The following is a 22,247-nucleotide window of genomic DNA, read 5'->3' as shown; positions in this document are numbered from 1 at the left end:
GCCATTCTTCATATGTTTTAGCCTCCAGTCCCCTAATCATCCGTGTTATTCTTCTCTGCACTCTCTCCAGAGTCTCAACATCTTTTTTATAGTGTGGAGACCAAAATTGATTGCAGTATTCTAGGTGTGGTTTTACTAAGGCTTTATAGAGTGGTATTAGTACCTCACATGATCTTGATTGAATCCCTCTGTTAATTGCTCCTTGTCCTGCCTTCAGGCGCTTTGGAAAATAGCTTGACTCCCTCTTCTTTGTGGCAGCCCCTGAGATATTGGAACACTGCTATCATGACCCCCCTCGTCCTTCTCTTTGTTAAACTAGACATACCCAATTCCAGCAACCGTTCCTTATATGCTTTAGCCTCCAGTCCCCTAATCATCTTTGTTGCTCTTCTCTGTACTCTTTCTAGAGTCTCAACATCTTTTTTACATCGTGGTGACCAAAACTGGATGCAGTATTCCAAGTGTGGCCTTACCAAGGCATTGTAAAGTGGTATTAATACTTCACGTGATCTTGATTCTATCCCTCTGTTAATGCAGCCTAGCACTGTGTTGGCTTTTTTGGCTGCCGCCACACACTGTTGCCTCATATTTAATTGATTGTCCACTAAGACTCCAAGATCTCTCTCACAGTTGCCTCTATTAAGCCTGGTTTCACCCAATCTATATGTGTCCTTTGGTTTTTCTTGCCTAGTGTAAGACTTTACTTTTCTCTACGTTGAATTTCATTTTGTTAGAGTTGCTTGAAGGGACATCTCATCTGGTATCAGTTCTCACTAGAGGCTCCAGGTAGTAATATACAGTATCCTGAGCCACTCCTTGTATCATGTTTCCTGATATTTCTGGAAGTACCATGGAACAATGGAAAGTAAAAATTCTAAAAATTCTGATCCAGGATTTGATCCAGGACAGATAGCTGCTCTGTTCTCTTGCTGCCAAGAAGCATCAAGGTTTATTTCACTGATGGCCTCTGGGTATTGTAATAACCAATGAAGTGCTGTTTAGTCAGAAGCAACTAATGTTAAATGATTCAAGAATGAAGAATGGAAACTAAATGGCTTGATCCAGGTGGAGTTAGGCGTTTCAGGCAATGAAGACTGTAGGAATTCTAGAGGAAAGGTAAATAAGTCTCATGATCTCCTTGACTATAATACAAGCAGTGATTGGGTTTGCATGGCATTTAGTTTGTATGCATTTGTAAAAATGTAGTGTCTTTGGAGGTGATCAGGTTCCCACCCTTAAATTTCCATAAGAAGAAGCCAAATGGGATAAAAACCTAATTTTGGACTGTTTTAATATTCTCCCAAATTCTGCCATAAACAAACAAAGATCTATTGTGAGTCACTTAACATGTTGTTGTTGTTGTTGTTGTTGTTGTTGTTATGAGGGTTTCAAGATAGGAGTGGGAGCCTTAGTCTACTTTCTGCCTATTCCAGTCAGTGTTTTTGCCCTGTCCAGTTGATTGGCTTGAAGCTTTGGACCAGCATTAAAAATCTACAAGTCTGAAGTATGCCGTGTCTTGTTAGGCACAAAGGATCAGGACTGTACCTTTGATTACAGTTCAAAGGTTTACTGCTTAAGCCTATACAAAAGAATCTAGTGAACTAAAGTTCAGTACTAAATTGGTGCTAGATTAGGTCAAAGGAACTCAAGAAGGATTGGACTTGAATCATTGATGGCAATGTAAAGACTCTTAAGATAATGATATACTTAACTCCACCCCCACCAGCTCTGCCTGCTCTTCTCTTACATGTATTTTACTAAACTGGATCTGTAAGGTTGCTGGGAGTACAAAGAACAAGAAAAGTTACTGCAGATTCATGCCCAAGTTTCTTATGCCATTATGAGTTTATGTCACCATGCAGAACCTCAGATTCAAATATTGCTGCTTGAACAAATTGTGTTCTTCTCCTCTTTTACCATTACAGGTTCTTATCTGATGGTCAATTCCTCCCAGCACAATCCAGGGCAGAAAGCACAGATCCTTTTCCAGACATTGAGCGAAAATGACACTCACTGCCTCCAATTCAGCTACTTCATGTACAGCCGGGATGGGCACAGCCCTGGGACTTTGAATGTCTTTGTCAAAATGAATGGAGGGCCACTGGGAAGTGTGGTGTGGAATGTCTCTGGCTCCCATGCACGGCAATGGCATCAGGTGGAGCTCGCTGTCAGCATGTTTTGGCCCAATGAGTACCAGGTGAGAGGAGGGTTGCTGTCAGTGGCAATAAATCAGGAAGCAAGGTGGTTCAAATGACTACATGTTTATTGCATACTAACACTGCGTACAAGAATCTGAACCACTAATGGTCAAAGCAAATTGGCGGCAGATAAGAGTCAACAGAATTAAAAGTAGCTGGACTTAGATTTCTTGTGGACATGAAGGGACTTGAGACTGATGATGTGCTTGACTCCTCCCTCAGGCATAGCCTGGTCATCTTCTACAGTTGCCTTTCTGGAGAAACCTAGTGGGAGATTTGGGCTAAATTCTAATGCTTGAGGGAAATCAGGAATTCTGAAAAGGGAAGTGTGTGACTGAATTTATATATAGCAACCTAAACCATATGGATTAGCAAAACACATTTATTGTGTTCATTGAACATGCCAAATTTAAAGTAATTAATATACTATACTATGGTTTAAGGCAATGGGTTGAGATAATTACTGGATTTCCTGTTATCTACTGAACTACAAGCTATGAACACTAGATTAGTATAGTCTATTTGTTACGTGTCCAAATTGGTGGCAGCACCAAGCTCTCTTTTAAAGATCTGAAAAAGCTAAGCAGGATTCTTTTATTTCTTGCTTGGGAGAATGCCAAGAAATCTTAGATTGTAGACTAGAATTCAGAAGACCGTCACAGAAAAATATAATGGTACACCACTTCCAGTTGTTCCAAAAGCTGCATTGATATTCCATGAAATCAACAGAAGTTGAGTTTGACTGGAAGTGCACTTGACTTTAATATTCTATGGAAATCCAGCTCTTCATTTATGAGAAAGATAAACATGCAAGACAAGAGGATTTCACTGGATTGTCAATAGTAATTGTCTAATAATTAATTAATTGTCACTAGCCCATTCTTTTTTATCCTCCTGGGATGGATGCTTGTCACTATATAATCTTACTGATTTGTACTAATTTATGATCAGATGAGATTTATTATCACATGTCCCCAAAAGGAAGTTGATCATCGGCTTCAGATAGTCTTCCCCTCAATCTAAGTAGCTGAAAATCCATGATCCCCTTTATGGCATTCTCTGAAGTTCTTCAATAACCCTGCAAATTGAAAGAGAATTTATTGAGGGGGGAAAAATTAGCCTTGGGTAGCAACAGAATATCAACTGGCTTGACAGGTCCTTTGCTCTCAAAGTTGCCCAAAGTAGTTTAGATTTTCAGGGGTGCCAAAACTTCAGGCATTTATATGGAACAGTAAATCAAGTCATCCAAATAAGACCCTTATTTTATTTTCTTAGATTTCTTATGTTCTTTGAAGAATAACAAAGGCACAACCAAAATTAAAATATTATGAAAACAGTTAATGGGAATATGTGGTACATTTGTGTCTCCTTTTCCTCCAAAAATTCAAGTTGATATTTGTGTTTTTCCTTCCTTACACAATTTTCTTTAGATAGGTTAGTTAATAGGTTAGATAAAGGTAGTGCCCAACCCAGAGTCACCCAGTGAATTTCAGTCAGAGTTGAAATAAGGTCTCTTCAATTCTACTCCGATATTCCAGCTGTAACACCAGAATGTCTCTCCTATATCCTTAGGTATTGTTTGAAGCAGTCGTTTCCAATGAAAGGCATGGCTACTTGGGATTGGATGACATCCTGCTCTTGAATTATCCCTGCTGTAAGTGTAACAGTTCTTTTGGCCAACTTTCCCATTCTCTTGATAGCACTAACTTCTCTCAGAACCCTTATGACTAGCTTTGGTCTAAAAGAATAAAAACTTGGTCCTGGGGAAGATGACAGATAATGCAGTCAAGAAGATGTTTTTATGTCTTAAAATAGAATATATTTAAATAGTTAATATGTGTATTTTGAAGATAAGATGTTCTTATGAGTTGAGATAAAGAAACTTTTGATGATTTGGTAAAGAAAGAAAGCTAGAATAAGACTGAAAAAGAATGGGGTTTTAATTTATATATGAGATTTATTTAAATAGACAAGATGTGTATTATGAGAACTTAAAATAGGTGTAAGGACCCATTTCAATCCCACATCTTAAGAAAGCAGAACTCTTGGAAACAATTTCTTCCAACAGGAACTTTTATTAAGAGTAGTTGATAGCAGGCATAATAGACAGGATCTGAGAGATTCTTTACAGATCGATACTTTAAAGGGTCCCTAAGTAAATCCCACCCCACAGTTCATCCGGATGGTTCAGACTGGCCAATCCCCAGGTGTTAAGTCCATCATGGGAAAGGGAAGATAACATCGGTCCGGCTCCGTTTGTAGTATGATGTTCCACAGCTCTTCACACCTCCTTTTTTAATACACATTTTATTGGGTTTTTTTTTATTTTTACATCAAAGTGCTCAGGAAAACACCGTGGTGAAAGGGTAATCAATCATAGCAAAACAAGTCATATATATATAACTAAAATTAATACCTTAAAAATTCCCCCCTCTATTTCCTCACATGATATAACAAATTTAGATTAATCTATTTATTCTTAAAATTCAATCAATCCACAGAATCATCCTTACTATATCTACAAAAATCACTTTTAAGCTCCACTAATTTCAATTAAAATATTCCAATTAATCTTAAACAAACATATTAATAAAATTTTGGGTATCCCTTCTACAACACACATATAATTCCAAGAATAACATTCTAATATTTTCACATATATTCCATCTCTTAATTTAATACATCATTAATTAATACCCTTTCTTCTCTTATCATAGATCTCTCTAATTCTTCTGCTATTACAAAATAGTTTTCTATATAAACAGAGTAAAAAAACAAAAAAAGAATCATTTCGACCTGTTAAGTAAAATTTAACTCTCAACCAAATTAACTATCGTATCTAAGACAAACATATTATTACACCAATTATTATCTTACTGCTTTCATTTACTCAATTAGATTGTCAAATCAGTCCAAATCTCTAAAGCCTTTTTGACCCAATAATTAAAATTTTAAATCACATTTTTAAATCTAACTCTGGCTTTTTTTCTATACCAAGCTGGTTTCTGTAATGTTGCATCTATGTCATCAAATCTCAGTATTTGAGTACTAATGTTTATCAACAAATTGATCTGATCAAAATTCTCTTCCCCTTCTTCCAGTATCATGTAAGCAATATAGTCCATTTTATTCCATATTATAATTTCAGCTTGATTATCCATGTTGTCATAACTTTCAATCGATCGCGTCTGGCTATCAATTCCTGTTAATTTTAGCAATGGGAGAACTTCACTTATAGTCATTTTTTGATCTTCAAAGTTCTCCATTTGTACACAGACTTGTGAAATATCCTCCTCTGTAGTGGTTAGTTGATTTATAGTTATTTAAGGTCTCAATCTGGGATTTTGGGTCCAAACTTTTTCTAAAGTTCAATTGATCAGTGGGTTCTTTAATCTCAAATTGTGTACACTGTTGCAAATAAGCTTCTTCTTGGCCTGTAGATTGGTCTTTTAAAATTTGGGGCTCAGCTTGTGATTCTAGAAGATGGTCTTTAGTTTTTCTCCATGACTTCATCTCCTCTGTCATTTCCAATATTTTTTCCAATATCAGCTCATAGTCCAGTCCAGAATTCAATTGATCAGTAACTTCTTCTTCCATCTCAGATTGTGTATACTGTTGCATATAGGCTTCTTCTTGGCCTATAGGTTGATCTTTTAGAGTTTGAGGCTCAGCTTGTGGTTCTGCAAAATAACCTTTAGTTTTTCTCCATGACTTCGTCTCCTCTGTCATTTCCAATATTTTTTCCAATATCAGCTCATAGTCAAGCTGTGGGTAAAAGTCTTCTATTTCCATAGTAAAAGAGTCTTTTAATCTTTTTGTGGAAACTATATTTATTAAGAATCCATATACATCCGCCTCCACAATTTTTAAATCACAAACACAACCCACAGCTGTTTCCAAACCTTTATCTTTTCTTCTTGTTAATTCCTGAAGGTCAAAAACATCTCCAAACACCAAAACAGAGATTAAAATTGCAATACATATTTTCGCCACAAGATGTAAGCTATAAAAAGTTTTTTCTTTGCACATTAAAAACCTTTATCTTGTTAAGAATGACAAAGAAAGAGACAGAAAAAAGCAAATATCTTCAGTATAGTAAGTAAAATAATACTCTAAATTACAAATCTTTCCAGGGATGCCCAATATCCAAAAGTTTCAAAATATAATAAATGCTACACTGTAGTTTTGTTTGAAGTATTTTTTTTTCCACCAAACAGACAGACGCCGCTTCCTTAGAACAGGGAAGTCATCCAAAAAGCAAGCTCTTTGCAGGAAAAATAATTCAGGATGGAGAGAGGGACACACCTCCTTTTGAGATCGGAGAAATAAGCCAGGTTCCGGATGTTTGTATTTCTCCCCCCCCCCTTTTCCTAACTGCCAGGTTAGGGAGAAGAAAGTTCAGAGAGATGCATCGTGCAGGAGGCAATTTGTTACATTGTAATGGGCAGCAGACCCAGCAGCAATAAACAAAAGGTTACATTGTAGCGAATAGAGGAAGTGAAAGTCATAACCCTGCAGGCATATCCCCCCTCCCCCTTGGGTATGAAACTTCTTTAGCAGTTTCGGGGCTCTGACATGACATTTATGGACCCACTCGTTTTGTGAGGAGGGAAGGTGTTTCCATGCTACTAGGTATTGAGTTGCCCCATGATACTTCCTAGAATCTAGGATTTCTTTTATCTCGAAGTGTTGTTCTCCTTCAACCATGATTTTGGGGGGGGGGATTTTTGGCCGTAAGGGCGACTGTTGTTCTCTTTTCAGCAAGCTGCAGTGAAAAATTGGGTTTATTTGCCTGAGGTTTTTGGGTAGTTCTAATTCTACTGTTACTGGGTTTATGATTCTTTTAATTGGAAAAGGTCCTATATATTTTGGGCCAGGTTTTTTACAGGGCTGTAGGGATTTTAGGTATTTTGTAGAAAAATATACCATTTCTCCTAGAATGAATGGTGTGGGTTCGACTCTCTTTTTATCTGCTTGTGCTTTGTATGTTTGCCTAGCTTCATCTAAGGGTTTCCTAACTACTGGCCAGGTATTTTGTAATTGTGCTATCCATTCTTTCAGTGATGGGATTGATGGTTCGTTTGGGATTAGTTCTGGCATAGGGTTGAAACTTTGACCAGTGGCTATTTGAAAGGAAGTGTAGCATGTGCTGGAGTGGACTGCGTTTTTGTAAGCGATTTCTACAAAAGGGAGTAGGTCTGTCCAATTCGTTTGCTGGAAATTAATAAAGCATCTTAAGTATTGCTCAAGTACTGAGTTAGAACATTCGGATTGTCCATTACATTGAGGAGGATGACTAGATGACAGTCCCTGAGTGGTTCCTAAGAGAGATAAAAATTCCTTCCAAAATTCTGACATAAATTGCACTCCCCTATCAGATATGATGCGTTGGGGTGCCTCATACAGTCTGTAGATGTGCTGCACAAATAATTTCGCTAAGGCTTTTGCGGTGGGAATCTTTTGGCAAGGGATAAAGTGCTCTTGTTTGGAAAACAAGTTTGTAACCACCTAGATGACAGTGTTTCCATTGCTTTCTGGTAATTCCACTATAAAATACATGGCTATTTCCCTCCAGGGGGCTGAGGGATTCACCACTGGTTATAACAGTCTGGGCAATTTCCCTTGCAACCTCTTAGCAGTTGCGCATGTTGGGCAGCTGGCCACATAACTTTCTATGTCTTTTTTCATGGACGGCCACCAAAATTGCCTTTTAATTAAATGTAATGTTTTTACAAATCCAAAATGCCCTGCTGATTTTGTATCATGGCATAGCTGCATGAAAGTGACCCTCTGGGTGGTTGGTATATATAACCTTTCCCCCAGCCATGGCAGTCCGCCCTTGATTGTGCACACGTGTCTATTTTTCTGGAACCATTAATCTGTTTCCAAAGTTTTCTGGAATTCGATTCCGGTTTGGCTACTCAGCTGTGTCTTTAATTTAGCTTGGGCTCTGGTGGTTACTGGCACTGCCAGTTGTGGTTCAGGCATTGAGTGGTTTAGAATCGGTGGCTCGCATGCTGTTATATCGGGGCATGCGAGACAGTGCATCTGCCAGGATGTTCTTCCCCCCCGGCAAGTGCTTGAGCATAAAACGGAATTGGTGAAAATGCTGGGACCAGTGGGCTTGCTTGGGAGTGAGCTTCCTGGGTGTTTTTAAGGCTTCCATGTTTTTGTGGTCCGTCCAGACCTGAAAAGGGATTTTATTCCCTTCAAGGAAATGGCACCATGTAAGTAATGACCAATGTACCCTTTATGCCTCTTTTTCCCACATGGCCCAGCGCTGTTCCATTTCGGTGAGTTTCTTGGATGTGTACGCGCACGGTTGCAATACCCCTTCGTCATTTTCTTGTAATAGTACAGTTCCCACTGCCACATCGCTTGTGTCTGCCTGTATAATGAAAGATTTATCCGTGTCTGGGTGCCTCAGTATGGGTTCGGCAGAAAAGTCTCTTTAACCTCTCAACGCCGCTTGGCATTCCATTGTCCATTTTAGTGGCTGGCTAGGTTTCACTGAGGATTCTCCCTTCGTTTTTAGTAAGTTCCTGAGGGGCAGGGCTATTTGGGAGAACGAAGGAATTAATTAGTGGTAAAAGTTTGTGAAACCCAGGAAACTTTGCAACTGCTTCCTTGTGCGAGGTGGTGCCCATTCTAGTATTGCTCTGACCTTCTCGGGGTCCATTTCAATGCCCTGTGGGAATATGCGATAACCCAGGTACTCTATTCTTTTCTGGTTGAATTCGCATTTTGATAATTTGGCATATAGGTGGGCAGCTTGCAGTTTCTTTAAAACCGCTCTGACTAGGTTGACATGTTCCTCTTTGGATACAGTGAAGATAAGGATGTCATCTAGATAAACCAGGACCCCCTTAAATAGTTGCTCCCTTAGTACCTCGTTGTCCGAGGTGTCCACCACCCCTGCGGTATAGGCCGGAGTTCCCTCCCCACGCTTGGCAGGGGTTGGGGACTCCACAGCCTCTACCACCCTCATGGCGGGTTCTTTTGGCTTGGCTGGGGGCTTCCCTGATTTTCTGGCTGATTATTGGTCTGGGTTGCACTGAGGGGCTTTCAAGTGGCATTCTACAGTGCGATGCCCCTCTCTCCCACATTTGAAACAGCCCGTTGACTTTTTGGCCATAGCCGGTGGCTTTGCTGACTCGCGCGTCGGCTCAGGAGGCAAGTGGCCCCATTGTTTTCCTCAGTGGTGCCTCTTCAGTAGGTCGATCTCTGCTTCCTCTGCTAGGATGTACCATTCATCGACTTGTCGTGGGTCCCCTTGAGGCAGGCAAGCATCATACAGGTTGTAGTTTAGGCTGTCTTTGAAATGGCCAAGGAGGATGTCTTCTGGCCAGTTCAGCTTGTTGGCAATTCTTGTGTATATTTGGCTACTGGACGTCTGCCTTGCCTCACCATCTTGATTCTCTCGTGGGCCTTTCGATCAGCCAGGGGGTCCTCAAATCGCCTTCTCAGAGAGGACATGAAGCAGTTGAAGTCGTTGAGCTCTGGGGCGTTGGAATCATGCAGGTTCACCATCGAGTCAGCAGCTGCCCTGTCCAGAGTGGATTGCACGATACGGATATGGGCTTTATCACTGGGGGTGTCCCTTCCATATTCTTCCAGGTAGCTGAGGACTTGGGTTAGGAAGAACCCCAAGCGTGGCGCCTCCCCCCTGAATTTCATGTCCACCAGTGGGAATCTTTGGATGGATCAGTGCCTTTGCCATCGATGGTATTGTCTCCCGTCCTGGTCGCCATCTGCGGGTCGGCGGGGAGTGGGGGCTGCCGAGGTGGTAGCTGCTGTTTCAGCGGATGTCCCCGGGACTACAGTTTCTGATTCCCTCTCAGTGTCTCTCCAGCTGCAGCTCCAGGTGCTGGTGTGGCCATGGGGTTCAGGTTTCTCCTCTCCTAGAGAGCTGAGGGTTCTTTTCATCAGGTCAATAGTTTTCTCTAGGATCCAGTTTGAGTGCTGTGCATAATTGAGGAAGTGAAAGCCATAAGCCCGCAGGCATATCCCCCCTCCCCCTTGGCAGTATGGCAGAATCCAGGGGAAGGTGAGATTTGGTTTTAGATCAGAGGAGATAGATATGAAATATAAATGGATTCTGACAATAGGATATACTTGAACAGATAAGATGCTTATTTTGAATATACAGAGGTAGTTACAAGTTGAGATAAAGAAAACTTTGGTCAAGTAAAACTTAGAAACATAAATACCAACAATTAAATTTGAATATTGATTTGTGCATAAAGGTCTTCTAAAGATGACTAAGATACATATAAGCTAAAACTCTATTGATGAAAGTAACGAATATGTTTTTACGTCTTAAGATAGAATATACTTAAATATGTATTTTGAATATAAGATGTTGTTATGAGTTGAGACAAAGGAAATTTTGGTCATGTAAATCTCAGAAGTAGAAATATTAACAGTTAAATTGGAATGTTGATTTGGGCATAAAGATCATGTAAAGGTGATTAAGATATATATGAGTTAAAACTTTATTGATGGAAGTAATAAATATACCTTTGTATAGCAGTAAGGAAAAAAAATATTAGTTTTGAATATGAGATAGTAGATACAAAGAGGAAGAGAGAGGAAGCATTAAATGAGGCAATAAAAGAAATTTTGCTTATTAAATTTAAGATTTTAAGATACTTGAGAATTATTAGAAAATAAAAATATTATATAGTATTATTAATTTGTAGATGTAGATGGTGAGAACTTATATAGATAAGATGGGTACCCTGAACACCAGACTTTGGGAGTAATTGTGATAAAGGAACTGGGATCATTCAAAACTAGGAAATAATAAATATTAAACATTAAGTTTAAAGATCAATGGAAAACTAAAACTGAAAAAAATTATTAGGTCATTGATTGTCTAAAAGATTGAATTTTAGAACAATTAAGATATACATAAACTAAAAACTATTGATAAATGATAGAAAGTTATTTTTTATTTGATCGATAGAATAAGAATTGTATTAGTTTAAACATGAGACAGTATATACTAAGGGGGAAAGAGAGGGAATGGTTATTGTGATAGTTGGAGATTTGTACTAATTATATCTATATCTAATAGAATTATTATTATTATTTAAAAAACAAGTTTTATTGGTTTTTTGTGCTTAAGACACTGTGGTTTTTTGTGCATAAGACACACCGTGGTGCTGGGGTAATCAAACATCCATAAATAAAACCATATATAAATAACTCAAATCAATACATTAAATATTCCCTCTCTATTTCCCTCAATTAACCTAATACATTTAAAATAATCCATTTCTAATTTAAATTTCTAAAAATCCTAAACCTGTTTTAGAGCTTTGTGAATTTACAATTAACATAATCAAATTTGACTTTAAAGAAACAAATTATCAATTCAGGTATCCCTTCCAAATATATTCTAGATCTCAATCTCTTAAATCCTTAATTTTATCACAAATCTCATTTATTTCTTCTTCCACTACACAATATATCTCCTAATTAAAGTAAAATATTAGTCTATCTTATACATATATAATCCATCAATCAATCTGTTTAAGATAACAAAATAACAAAATAATATCAGACCTTAAATCATTTCAGCCCATTGGGCCAAATTCAAATTTCATCCAATTAATTATCATACCTAATAACGTACATATTATCAGACAAGAACATCATCTTACTAATTTAACATACTCAATTAGTTATTAAATCAATCCAGATCTAAAATGCCTCTTCAGTTTTCTTCATTCCATTACATAATAGTTTTCATACAAATAAACCTATTATTCCAAAAAATACATTCTTGATCTATTTAAAATATATATTCTAATAATCACCCATTTTTCTCTTACTTCTGACTCTAAATCTTTCAGCCAATAAATCTCTCTTTATTGCTTGTAGTATCATTTGAGACAGTAAGAAGCATCCCGTCCTCTGCATTGGGCGTCTATTTCTCTTATCCTTAAAGCTTTGTTGCTTTAAAGGCTCAAATCTCAGTCTTTGATTTTTCTGATCCTCAAAGGTATAGATGAAATGCTTGTAGGGTAAAATAAATTCCTCTTTAGTCTCAATTAAATCCTCTTCTAGTATGTTTTGGTTTATAGAATGGTCAGATGTTGTCTGAAAGTCAGTTTGAAGGTTTGGAATATGTCTTCTGATTCTTAATTTTGTAGAAATCCCTTTCATTGTAGCACATATTTCTTCAGTAGCCTCGTAGATCTTTTCCAATATAAGTTTGTAGTTCAATTGTGAATAAGGTTTCTCCATTTTAATAATAATTGAAGAGAATCCCTTTTTTTTCTTTTAGTGGAGGCTGTATTCAATAAAAGTAAAGCAGTATCCACCCCCACAGTTCCCACAGCTGCATCCGCTTATCTTTTCTCTTCAAAAGTAATTTGAAGGCCAAGTCCATCTCATCTCCAAACAGTAACCAGCAGTTGCAGTATTAACTTTTCGCCAGTAAATGTCCTCAATAGGTTAAAAAATTTTTCCAGACACCATTTCCCCCCCTTTTTCTATCTTTTAGAGAAAAAGGTGGAAAAAGAAACAATCTTCCAGTATAGTATAATAGTAGACCTCTTTAAAAAAAAAGGTTTTTTCTGTACCTCAAAGTAGATAAGAATAAAGTGTAGTCTTGAAAAAAAATTATTTTAACCTTTTTGGTCAGCGCCTTTCTTCCCACACATACCAAAGCTGCTTTTTCAAGATGGGGAAATGATTCCAACAGAGCTTTTACAGGCCAAAAAAAAAAGAACAAAGTAGGGTGAAGAGAGGAGGAGAAGGGGTCTAAAATAAACATATTATTCCAACAGTTACATTCTTACATTTCCCAAATATATTCTATTTCTTATTCTAATAACTCATTTATTAATGCCATGTCTTCCATTATCACAATCCATTTTCTTGTTCTCTTTCCATTGCAAAGTGATTATTACGCCTAAAATAAAAATATTACTCCAAAAAATACATTCTTACTCTGTTTCAGATATATATTCTATAAATCAATCCATATCTCTAAAAAGCCTTTTTGATCCATTAAGTAAAATTTAAATCCCATCAAAGTAATTATCATACCTAAAACAAACATATTATTCCAAAAAGTACCTTCTTACTATATTTCACATATATATTCTATTTCTTATCCTAATAATTCCTTGTTTAAAACCTTTTCCATATTACAATTCCAAACTATAATCTAGTCAATAATTTTCATCTCAGTTAGTTTTAAATCAGTCAAAGTCTCTAAAAGCCTTTTAACCCATTAAGTAAAGTTTTAAATCTCATTTTTGAATCTAACTCTGGCTTTCTTTTTGTGCCAGGCAGGTTTCCATAAAAGAGCCTCTATATCATCAGATCTCAGTGTTTGATTAGAAATGTTTATCAACAATTCAGTCTGGTCATACTTCTCTTTGCCTTCTTCCATTATCATCTGAGTAGTATAATCAATTTTGTTCAGTGTTGTGGTTACTAGTTGGTTATCCAAGTTATCACAGTTTTCAATACTTCGTATTTGCAAATCAGTTCATGTTGCTTTTGGCATTACAGATGTTTTAATTAAAGTCATTCTTTGGTCATCAAAGTTCTCAATGAATTGTACATAGGATTGTGTAATGTCCTCTTCTATGTTGATTTGTTCCTCTTCTGTTGTTTTTTGACTTATGGAATAGTCAATTGGAGTCTGGAAATCAGTTTGAAGTTTTGGGGCAAGGGATTTTATTCTGGAATTCACTTGCTCAGTAGCTTCAATTTTTTTTTTCCAGTATACGTTTATAGTTAAGTTGTGGGTAAGGTTCCTCCATCTCATTAAATTGTGTGTGTTGTTGCATACAGGCCTCTTTAAAGTTGATCTGTTCCTCCTCTGTTATTCCTTGGCCTATAAGTTGATCAGTTAAAATTTGAGGTTCAATTTGTAGTTCTGGAATATCATCTTTGGTATTCATCCTAGAGTTCATTTGTTCTGTAACTTCCAAGATTTTTTCCAATATAAGCTTATAGTTAAGCTGTGGGTAAAGTTCCTCCATTTCAGTGGTGAAATAATCTTTTAGTCTTTTAGTGAAGGCTATGTTTACTAACAGTCAGCCAATATCCACCTCCACAATTCTAGTAGGCAATTTCACCACCCAGCTGTTTCAAATCCTTTATCTTTTCCCTTTTATAATAATTTGAAGGTCAAACCCAGCCTCAAAATCAAAGAGGAAATACAATTGCAGTGTCAACTTTCGCCACAGGATGTCCCCAGTAGACTGTAAAATCTTTTTTCCAGATTCCAATAAAGTTTTATCCAGTTAGGAAAGTAAAAAAACAACAATAATATTCTCCACCTTAATAAGTAGATAAAGTAATAAAATTCTATAGTAGGGATTTTTTCAGGACCCCAGAGTATCCAAGAATAGAAATAGCCAGTAAAAATTAATTATTTTTTCTTTTGCTTCCAGAGCTCGTTTTCCCAAGTAAACAAACGCCGCTCTCTCAAAGCAGGCAAATAATTCCAGAAGCTTTTCACAGGGAGATAGTTAGGGTAAAGAGGGAAGGAGGGGTCTCACCCAGATCTTCCACGGTGGTTCTTTATGCTTAGATGTTCTTTTGACTTTTGGCTGGTGCGGCTAAGTGATCGGCCATGTGAATGGCCGATCTTTTCTCCGTCGGCCCTAAGGAGCTGCCTCGGACTGCAGAAGGAGCTGCTGCCCTTCCGCGGTCGATGAGAGTCCTCCTCGACGGTAGTCGCCCCTTCAGGGTGACTTTTGACCCTGTTAAGGGTCTACCGGCGGAGGGAAACCGGCTGGCGAAGAGACGACTCTCTCCGTACGACCACCAGCACTGCGATCTGGAACTGGAAGTCCACAAATAGTTCTTTCCACAGATCTTTTTATCTGGTTATATCTCTTTTGGCAGCCAAAGCACCTCATTTTTCCCGCCTGGGTGATGTGGAGGTAAATGCTGGACAGAATGCTACTTTTCAATGTGTAGCTGCTGGCAAGGCTTTGGAAACAGAGAGGTTCCTCATGCAGGTAAGTGGGAATAAGTTTACCCCAATTTACTCTCATTGGATCATTTATCTGTTCCTCTTTCCTCTTGTTTCCTTCCATGAGAGATGAGTTCAACCTGTCCTTTGTGTTCTTCCATTGCCTGAAATAATAACCTCTGTATAGGATGCATTTGACATACTTGGAGGTAGGTTGAAATAAGCTTTCCATTCTGAATGCTAATCGGCAACTTATCAAAATCTGGATTTCCCCCTTTCCAGAATTGGTTGTTGCTGGGAGATTCTTCCACCCATATCTCAACCTCTCTTTTGTACTCTTAGACAAGTATTCCTTTCAGGAGAAGAAGACGATTGTTTAGGTTTTTGTTTAATTTGCCTCAAAGAAGTAGACTTTTCTATTTCTTTTTTTTAATAGAAAGGACAGCAAATTCTAAAAAGGTAGACCACATCCCACCAGCCCTTCCCATAAAACATGATGCTTACTGAAACATAAGCTGCAAACGTCAATCTCTTTGGAGCAGGGTTGAGACACTGATGGTGATGATACTCTTTTTTTCTGAATGGTAGAAGCAGAATGGGATTGTCATTCCCACCGCCTCAGTGAAGCACATCAGTCACAGAAGATTTTTGGCTACATTTCAACTGGATCAAGTGTCAAAAGGAGACCAGGACTTGTACCGCTGTGTGACTCAGTCTAGCAGGGGCTCTGGTGTCTCCAACTTTGCCGAGCTGATAGTCAAAGGTATGCATCGGTGGTGGTGGTGGGGGTTGGGATTGGTTTATTTTGCCCTGGCAAAGACAGGCCTAAAGATTTGAAGCCTGAGGAAGGATTTGAATCCTATTGGGCAGTACAAGTAGCCCTTGACTTATGACCACAATTGAGCCCAAAATTTCTGTTGCTAAGTGAGATGTTTGTCAAGTGAGTTTTGCCCCATTTTGTGACTTTTCTTGCCACAGTTCGTAAGTAAATCACTGCAGTTCTTAATTTAATAATATAGTTGCTAAGTGAATCTGGCTTCCCCATTGACTTTGCTTGTCAGAAGGTCGTTAAAAGTGATCACATGACCCTGGGACATTGCAACTGTCATAAATATGAGTCACTCTGAATTTCAATCAGGTGACCATGGGGATGCTGCAACTGTTGTGTGAAAAACAGTCATAAGTCCATTTTTCCAGCGCTGTTGTAACTTTGAACGATCACTAAATGACAGAGACACACATAGAGAGACAGACAGAGAGAGAGAGAGAGAGAAACACACAGAGAGAGACAGAGACACAGAGAAAGACAGACACACACACATACACAGAGAGAGAGAGACAGAAAGAGACAGAGAGAGAGAAAGTCAAGGATAATGCTTTCCTTGCATATCTTTTGTTCATCGCTTTGGGCGGATGTTTTCTATGTTACTTATTTATAAAGAGGTTTTAGCAGCACAGAAGCATGCCATCTGCCTGTGATAGTGAACTCTTTGGGGAGAGGGAAGATGGAGAAGGCCTCTGTTTTGCATCTGTTTCACTTGGAATGAGCTAATATGGGAAAGCCCAGTTTTTGAGGATACCCATCATGTAACTATACATCCTGTATTGATGTGATGGAGCAAGACTTGCCATGTACACATGACTGGGCAATCCTATTTGTGTTGCAGGCCATGTTCTCATTATATGAACCCATTGGAAGCCATATGGAGGGTGCAATTGAAGTTTTAAAAAAGGGAGTGCCCAATTTAAATTTAAAAAAGAGAGAAAATATGTGGTTCTCTCTCTCTCTCTAAATATATGATTTGTTTTTCTCTGTTCCTGACACTCTCCTCTCTCCTAAACAGCACCCTACAACAAAGGGCAGATGATTTTCATAAAAAGACTAAACTGAACTTGCATAAGTGTTTTGAAATTAGAGCAACATTAAATTAGCCCAAGGGCTACAGAGTGCCTACCTGAAGTATACAAATTGGCTGATATCAGCTTGATTCAATTAAGTGTTTGCGTCCTTCGGAAATTGCAAACTGCCGTTAGACATTAAGTATTTTGAAGGTGGTTTTTAGTACAAAACAGCAATCATGAAATGAAAGCTGTAAGAGTAAACATAATTTTCTGGTAACGTTAAACTTACAAGTAAAAAAAAAAGGATGAATGACTGAAGAGATATGGGAAATCTGAGGATGAGTACATACAAAACACTTAACTAGGCTGGTGAAGTTCCTGGGGCTGCATTTGAGCAACACAACACACAGAGGTTGATGAAGTCAGAAAATTGATTTATTCAGGAACGTGATTCATCAAGTGGTTTGAATGCAGCCCTACTCTTTCTTGTTCTTCCACTACCCCAATGCAGTTGTCCGTTATCTATAAACCTATAAACTCTAAAAACCTGACCATGTTCCAAAGCCTTGGGCTCTGAATGTGTCAAGGGCCACTTTTCCTTGGCTATACAGGTAGTCCTCAAGTTACAACCACAATTGAACCCAAAATTTATGTTGCTAAGTGAAACATTTGTTAAATGAGTTTTGCCCCATTTTACAACCTTTCTTTCCATGGTTGTTAAGTGAATCACTGCAGTTGTTAAGTTAATAACATGGTTGTTAAATGAATCTGCCCTCCCCATTGCTTGTCAGAAGGTCACAAAAGGGGATTGCATGACTGCAACCATTATAAATATGAACCAGCACCTGAATTTTGATCATGTGACCATGGAGGATGCTGCAATGGTTATAAGTGTGAAAAACGGCCATAAGCCATTTTTTTAGTGCTGTTGTAACTTCAAATGGTCACTAAATGAATTGTTGTAAGTTGAGGATTACCTGTATTGCTAACCATTCAAGGCTCGTGCTCCTGTGTATATTTAATTTGGATTTAATGTATTGGTTTTACTATTTTTATTGTTTTAAAGTGTTTTTAGTATTTTTCATTGTAATATTTTTTTAAAAATTCTAAGCTGGCCAGAATCATTGACTGAGATGGGTAGCCATAGAAATTGAATGAATGAATGAATGAATGAATGAATGAATGAATGAATGAATGAATGAACGAATGAGCCCATCCACTCCAGGACAGCTGACTAAAGATGTCCAGAAGAACAGGTCAACTTATTACTTCTTTGTCCTCTTAACAGAGCCCCCAACACCCATTGCACCCCCACAGCTTTTGAGAGCAGGTTCAACATACTTAATCATCCAGCTCAATACCAACTCAATCATTGGAGATGGTCCTATTGTAAGAAAAGAGATTGAGTACCGGATGACATCAGGACCTTGGTCGGAAGTACATGCGGTGAACATGCAAACCTATAAGTTGTGGCATCTCGATCCCGACACAGAGTATGAAATCAGCGTCCTGTTGACCCGGCCAGGAGATGGTGGGACTGGGAAACCCGGACCTCCACTCATCAGTAGGACAAAGTGTGCAGGTAGGAGTTTGTATTACTTTGTGTATCAAGAAAACCATTTAGAAGAAAACAGTGATGCTTTGACCACAGGACAGTATTTACCCGCTTGCAGGGATTATAACATGAAGGCTGAGATAATATCCAGTCTTATTTATTTATTTGTGCCAGTGTATATCCGATACTGCTTACTATGCTTTTAATTTTATCATAAAATCAAGGAATCACAGGTTGCAAATTAATAACAAAAGAAGGAATAAAATTGCCATGGATATCTCTGAGAACTGGTTTTAAAATCTGCCAAAACAAACTCCACTAAAGCATGAACAGTGGCATTCTGTGGAATATGTTAGTGTCCATCTTTTACTGGACAATGATCTGCATTTTTTTTAAGGTAAAAGATGCCTGTGGAAAAAAAGAGTACATATTTCTAGAAGCCCTGCACATAAAAGAGCAGTACCTAAATGTATATAAATGAACTGCACATTGGGGAAACTTAACAATAATCAGCAACATGATATTAGAGATAATTTGTATGACGAAATGTGGTTTGTTCACATATATGTAACAGTTACATATATTAAAAGAAACAGGAAAAATCTCTAAATAGCAGGGGAAAATTGTGAATTGAGTTTTTAATGGAACTTAAAAAAAACACAAAAATGTTGACAAAGTAAAACAAATGCTCTACCAGTGTGAACTCACTCAAATCACACACAACCCTGCAAAAGGCATTTATCACTGCAAAAATATTCTGGACACAGACCATAGGGAGAGGTGGAGAATCTTAGTTAATGCTGTGTTTACTCAACATTTGATCATCAACAGTTGAGTTTTACAAGAGCTGTGATTCAAAGTAGATTTGAGGACACGGTGGGGAAGTTATCAAGACACCAGTATAAGTATAGATAGCCCAGTCATAAGTGAATCATTGCAGTTGTTAAGTTAATAACATGGTTGTTAAGTGAATCTGGCTTCCCCATTGACTTTTCTTGTCAGAAGGTTGTGAAAGATGGGAAACTGCAACCGTCATAAATCCATGCCAGTTGCCAAGCCTCCAAATTTTAATCACATGATCACAGGGATACTGCAATGGTGGTAAGTGTGAAAAATGGTCATAAGTCCCTTTTTCCAATGCCATTGTAACTTTGGATGGTCACTAAATGAATGGTTGTAAGTCAAAGAATACCTGCACCTTTTAGTCTGCCTAGTTAGGATGTGATGACAAGTACTTGACTGTCTTCAAGCTAGAAGTGTTTACAGTACTTGCAATTAGATGAGCAATAACAACCAACTTGAGAGTGCAAATCCATTTTGATGAAATGCTTCTTTCCGAGGAAAGCCAGCTCTCATGATCCAGATTTACGGTTTTGCTCACCCACAGGGACTGTGTTAGGATGACAAATGATCATTGCATCAGCAACTGAGTAAAGGATTAGTCAGAGTTGTTGGCAGCAGGTGGATTGATAAAGGCCAGGGGCAATGTGGCTTAGCAGTTGAGGATGTCCATGGTCTGTAATTCATGACTGGGACTGAGTACTCATCTTTAAAAGTGGAAGATGTTTAAGGCTGGTGCTGCCTCTGGTTCAAAGGGCAGAAAAGAGGGGAGCTTTAGAAAAATATGCTGAATATTATTCCAGCATTCCTTCCATAGGTTTGGTACATGATCTTACGTGTTTAAAATTCAAAAGTAAAGGATGTGCAATGAATCTCTGTCTCCCAGCTTATTCCAAACCAACCTTTCTCTTAAAATGCTAACCTATCCATCTTCATCCTTCTGGCTGAAAACATGTTGTTGACAAGTGGGAAATGCATCTCATTTTTTCCATTATAAAAGAAAGAAAGAAACCATCAGGGCTTTTTGCCTGAATCTCAAAACACTGTATTTGTGACTTGCTGCTATCCATATTCTGCCCTGCTCTAGAAACTGAAGGTTCAGTGATTAATAGTAGAATTCTTTGAGTTAATTATGATAAACAGGCGCTCTCTCGGTCTTCAGCAGCTCCCTCCCCTGGTACAATTGCTTTTAAACAAAAATGCCCTATCAGTAGGCCATATCAGTAGGAGTTCAGAAATCGTTGGCTGCATGTAATGGCTGCAGAACATTAGCTGCCCTGAATTGTGCTAGAGAAGAGCAAGGCTATGCTGCTAACTGATTCTGTGCCTCTGCACATATTTGTCTGCTGTGTTATTCCATACACACTTGCGCGAGTAGGGTGGCTGACATGGCTAATACAAACTTGGAATCTCTGGAGAAAATCCAGGGCATTGTCTTACAGGTATCTGAGCTGGGATTTTGAGCCCTGAGCTTGATAGTGACACTGGCTTTGTTAGCAAGTCAACTTGGCTTCCTTGTTAATGCTGATAGAGATCCTCACTTGATCCCACAGCACCACTATTTATGAGACAGGACCAACAGTTCTCAGCAAATACCTTAAGGGAAGCTTGTACAACAACTATCCTTAAGGGGAATACTGCTGAATTTGTGTCAGCCTTCGCAGGGAAACCAGACAGGAAACACGATCAGATAAGCTAATTCCACTTTATTGTAAAGCCTTATTTGCAGAATCTTGCAAATCTGAAAGTAAATTTCTCCTGCCATGACCTTTACAGCCAAAGAACTTAGAGAGAGACCCTTTTTGCTTCAGCCATTATGCATTTGCAGGCTGTGGTGTCTCTTATCTGACCATTCCCTAGGCTGCATCTCTTTGCCCTGTCTCCCAAGGTCTTTCTCACATACCTTGCTTACATCTTGATACATTTATCAGTTTTGTATGTGAAAGGGAGAAGTGGGGTTTACAGTCATGGTCCATGAACGTTGTTCCTCTGTTGCAAAAGAAGTGATCCAAGGATCAGAAGAAGAGGTTTTTCAAAGCCCTTCAAAAAGCTGTCAAAGTCAGCATCAACTAAAAGTTCTTTAAAAAGCCCTTTGCTAAAATACATGCTTTGTATGCCAAAAGTCTTGGGTGCCACTCTTGACATTCCCAGTTCAAAAATCGTCTAGCAGGTGACAGGAAAGGACATTTTTGATGAAAAAACTAGGGAGAGCAAGGATCAAGAATTCAGCTTGATGTAAAGCAGTCCCTATAATATAGCCAAGGCTAGACTGGAGGAGAAAAAACATCTCTTCCGCACCTGTAGGCATAATGTGTACCCCGTAGGGTTTATCAAACGCCATGGCACCCTAACTAGGCCCCCTAATAACTTGCAAACAGGGGTGCTACCATCCCAGGCCACCCGTATTACTCTCCCCTATATTAGTAACGTTTCGGAGGCTACAGCTAGGCTGTTGGCACCCTACAATGTAAGGGTGGCACACAGACCTGACCGAACGTTACGCTCCTGTGTTATGAGACCCAAAGACCCGCTGCCCACCACTGAGACGTCTGGGGTGGTGTATAAGATCAATTGTAGTAATTGCCCCATTAATTATGTGGGGGAAACTTCGAAAAGAATTAAAACAAGGGTCCAGGAGCATAAACTTGCGAAGTCACATTCGTCATCTTCAGGCTGGTGTGTTCAGCTTCGTGCTTCTAAGAGTGGTGTGTGATCGCAGCTGTTTCTTCCTTTTAACTGCCAGTGGGGTTGGAGCTGATTGGGTGGGAGCTTGGCTGTGTTCTGATTGGGTGGAGGTGTGTTCTGATTGGTTAAGGAGCCTGGCTGTGCTCTGATTGGATGGGGGGTTCGCTGTGCTCTGATT

At 38.6% G+C, this 22,247-nt stretch overlaps 1 protein-coding gene across 1 annotated transcript in view; it reads left to right on the top strand.

The window, feature by feature from the left end:
* Positions 1-22,247, top strand: part of PTPRU (protein tyrosine phosphatase receptor type U) — a 335,303-nt gene that overhangs the window by 57,969 nt on the left and 255,087 nt on the right. Inside the window, exons 5-9 of the mRNA XM_029283530.1 lie at positions 1,926-2,197; positions 3,771-3,852; positions 15,078-15,193; positions 15,736-15,910; positions 18,278-18,571. Of these exons, the coding sequence (XP_029139363.1) occupies positions 1,926-2,197; positions 3,771-3,852; positions 15,078-15,193; positions 15,736-15,910; positions 18,278-18,571 (939 nt within the window). The remainder of the gene's footprint in view (positions 1-1,925; positions 2,198-3,770; positions 3,853-15,077; positions 15,194-15,735; positions 15,911-18,277; positions 18,572-22,247) is intronic.

The sequence above is a fragment of the Protobothrops mucrosquamatus genome, unplaced genomic scaffold (assembly GCF_001527695.2).
Source record: "Protobothrops mucrosquamatus isolate PMUCROS unplaced genomic scaffold, P.Mucros_1.0 scaffold116, whole genome shotgun sequence".
Taxonomy (NCBI): domain Eukaryota; kingdom Metazoa; phylum Chordata; class Lepidosauria; order Squamata; family Viperidae; genus Protobothrops; species Protobothrops mucrosquamatus.
The sequence above is the reverse complement of the archived record's forward strand: the minus strand, read 5'-3'. Positions and strand labels throughout refer to the sequence as shown.